The sequence below is a fragment of the Pelodiscus sinensis genome, chromosome 10 (genome assembly GCF_049634645.1).
Source record: "Pelodiscus sinensis isolate JC-2024 chromosome 10, ASM4963464v1, whole genome shotgun sequence".
In the NCBI taxonomy this organism is placed as follows: domain Eukaryota; kingdom Metazoa; phylum Chordata; order Testudines; family Trionychidae; genus Pelodiscus; species Pelodiscus sinensis.
Window position 1 is genome coordinate 50,032,759 of NC_134720.1, and position 2,853 is coordinate 50,035,611.

General features: G+C 64.9%; 1 protein-coding gene across 1 annotated transcript; it reads right to left on the bottom strand.

Annotated features, from left to right (window-relative positions):
* Positions 1-949: 949 nt before the first annotated feature.
* On the bottom strand, positions 950-2,568 carry LOC142830816 (uncharacterized). Its single transcript, XM_075938156.1, has 2 exons — positions 1,764-2,568; positions 950-1,568 (listed from the first exon to the last, which is right to left on the bottom strand). The coding sequence occupies exons 1-2, from the start codon at positions 2,311-2,313 to the stop codon at positions 1,120-1,122; spliced, it is 999 nt and encodes a 332-aa protein (XP_075794271.1). The 5' UTR covers positions 2,314-2,568; the 3' UTR covers positions 950-1,119.
* Positions 2,569-2,853: the final 285 nt, after the last annotated feature.

The window sequence follows — 2,853 nt, forward strand, 5'->3', positions numbered from 1 at the left end:
TACACGCCGCCAGGGGGGTTGCTTCCGGGAGTGGGGCGCGGGGCACTGCCAGGGCATGAATGCTCCCAGCCACCCGGGCGCCCCACTGATTGACGCTTTGCTGTGTCTCTCTCCGCAGGTGGTCAAGGCCATCAACCGGGTGCTGCTCCGCAGGGTGGTCCGCCTCGCCGACCCGGATGCCGTCATCCGGGGATTCGGCGCCCTCGGCTTCCCCAACTGCGGGGGGGCCATCGACGGGACGCACATCCCCATCCGTGCCCCGGAACACCAGGCGTCCCGGTACGTGAACCGCAAGGGGTACTTCTCCGTCATCCTGCAGGCCGTGTGTGACCACCGGGGACAGTTGACGGACATAAATGTGGGCTGGTCCGGCAAAGCACACGACGCCCGGGTGTACCGGAACTCCTCCGTGTGCCAGCGGCTGCAGGACGGGACCTTCTTCCCCGACCGCCACATCAGGGTCGGGGACGTGGACATGCCCGTCTGCCTGGTGGGGGATGCCGCCTACCCACTGCAGCCCTGGCTCATGAAGCCCTACACGGGACACCTCAATCCCTCCCGCCAGGCCTTCAATAACAGGCTGAGCAGGGCCCGCATCGTGGTGGAGGGGGCCTTCGGGCGACTGAAAGCCCGCTTTCGATGCCTCCTCACCCGTCTGGACCTGGCCGAGCACAACATCCCTCCCGTGGTGGCGGCATGTTGTGTGCTCCACAATTTGTGTGAGCGGAAGGGGGAGGCTTTCTTGCCAGCCTGGATGGCTGAGGCTGACCGCATGGCTGGACACTACGGTCAGCCCCGCACCGCCGCCGTCCGGGAAGCCCAGCGGGGGGCCATCCGGATCCGGGAAGCCCTGCGGGACAGCTTCCAGGTGGAGGAGGAGGAGGACTGACCTCTCCCTGCATGCCCCACCGGGGCCTTCTTCCACCCTACCCCCCCCTTCCCCTTTCCCCTCCCTATCTACTGTACAATAAAGACACCTGTTTTTCCAACAAAAACGTCTGTTTATTTCAGAGAACTGGGGTGGGGGAGGGAGGAATGAAGGTGGGAGAAGGGAGGGGGAAACCTGGGACGAGGGAGCTGGAAGGGGAGGGGAGGGAAGGGAGGAAGGGAAAGGAAAGCTCAGGGGTGGGAGTCTGGGTGCCTCTCCCGTCTCGCCACACTGCGGGTCCGGGGGCGTCGGTGGGGAATGGTTGTGGAGGAGGGGGCAGAGAGGACAGGGGGTGTGGAGGAAGCAGGAGCGGAAGCAGGAGCGGAAGCAGGAGGAGCAGGAGGAGCAGGGGGAGCAGGGGGAGCAAGAGGGGGAGCAGGGGGAGGAGGAAATGGAAAGCGGTCTAGCAGGCTCTGGAGGTGGCCTCGCAGGGCACGGCCCTGCTCCTCCAGGGCCTCCAGACTCCTCTGGCGCAGCCTGAGGTCCTCCTGGACCCAGTGGTCCTGGAGACGGAGCTGTCGGTCCAGGAACCGGAGATGCCGCCTCTGGTAGTCCTCCTGGTTCCTGGCTGTCCTGCTTGCCCGGGCGCGGGCGGCTGCTGCAGGCGGTGTGGTGCGCCCTGCAGTCCCCGGTGCTGCAGCTGTGGTGCAAGAAGACCAGCGGTCAATTACCCCAGGGGCCCAGGTGTGTGAAACCCAGCTCCCCTCTGCAAGGCCAGGGCCCCTGCAGGATCCCCAGCTGCTGCTCCGTAGTGGGCAAGGCCCAGGCGCACGGTCCCGGGGCTCCCTCTCGCCCCAGCCCCCCGTACACATAAGGGGAACACGAGGGTACTCACAGGTGGACGCCTCCCCGGCCTCTGATGATGCAGGCGAGCGGCTCTGTGGGGTGCCTCGGGGGTCCCGGGTCCTGGGAAGGCTGGCGGCAGGCTCCTGGCTCTCAGAGCCCTCTTCCTCCTCCTCGGTGTCCAGGAGCGGTCCCTCTGCCCCGGGGTCAATCACGTCCCAGGGGGCAGGGACGGCATGAGGCCCCAGGATGCGGTCCAGGGCATGGAAGTGGGGGCAGGCCTCCGGGTCAGCCCCTGGCAGGCAGGCCCGGGAGTAGGACTGCCGCAAGTCTTTAATCTTGCAGCGCACCTGCTCCCGGCTGCGCTGGTGGCCCCTGGCGGCCAGGCTGGCAGCCATGCGTCCGTAGACGGCCGCGTTCCGGTGGCTAGTGCGGAGATCGTGGACATTTGAGGCTTCCCCCCAAACCTCGATGAGGTCCACGATCTCCGCACTTGACCAGGCGGGCGCCCGCCTTTTGCGCCCCCGGGCAGGCTCCCGGGAGCCGCCAGGCTGGTCGTGGGGAGCAGTGGAGGGCTGGGAGCCCTCGGATGGCTGGCTCATCCTGTGGCAGGTGCAGGCTGTGCAGGCACGGGTGCTGGCAGCCTTGCAACTGGCACAAAGTGAGTAGCCAGCCCGTGGCCCTTTAAGGGCTCCGGGGCCGGGAGGGGGGCAATAGAGTTTCCCTGGTGTTGGCCAGAGTGGCCACCAGGGAAACCTGGGAAGCCTTAGCCTCCCACTAGTTCGAACTAAAGGGCTACACAGCCCTTAGTTCGAACTAGCTAGTTCGAACTAGGCGTTAGTCCTCGTAAAATGAGGTTTACCTAGTTCGAACTAAGCGCTCCGTTAGTTCGAATTAAGTTCGAACTAACGGAGCGCTAGTGTAGCGCCAAGGAAAGTTAGTTCGAACTAACGTCCGTTAGTTCGAACTAACTTTCTAGTGTAGACATACCCACTGGCGCTAGGCGCTTTGCCAGATGTTTACCCCGAACCCAGGTTTCCTTTTTTGTGCTTCCTTCTCTCAGCTGCCTCCCCGTGACGGCTGATGGGACAACCTGCCAGACACCACCCCGGAGCGCAGGGCCAGGCATAGGAACAGAATGA

What these genes read in the sequence shown, in the direction of transcription:
- LOC142830816 (XM_075938156.1), bottom strand. Translation starts at nt 2,313, where the DNA reads ATGAGCCAGCCATCCGAGGGCTCCCAGCCCTCCACTGCTCCCCACGAC. An exon ending in GGCCGGGGAGGCGTCCACCT is followed by an intron (nt 1,569 to 1,763) that starts GTGAGTACCCTC and finishes CTTGCACCACAG; the next exon opens with CTGCAGCACCGGGGACTGCA.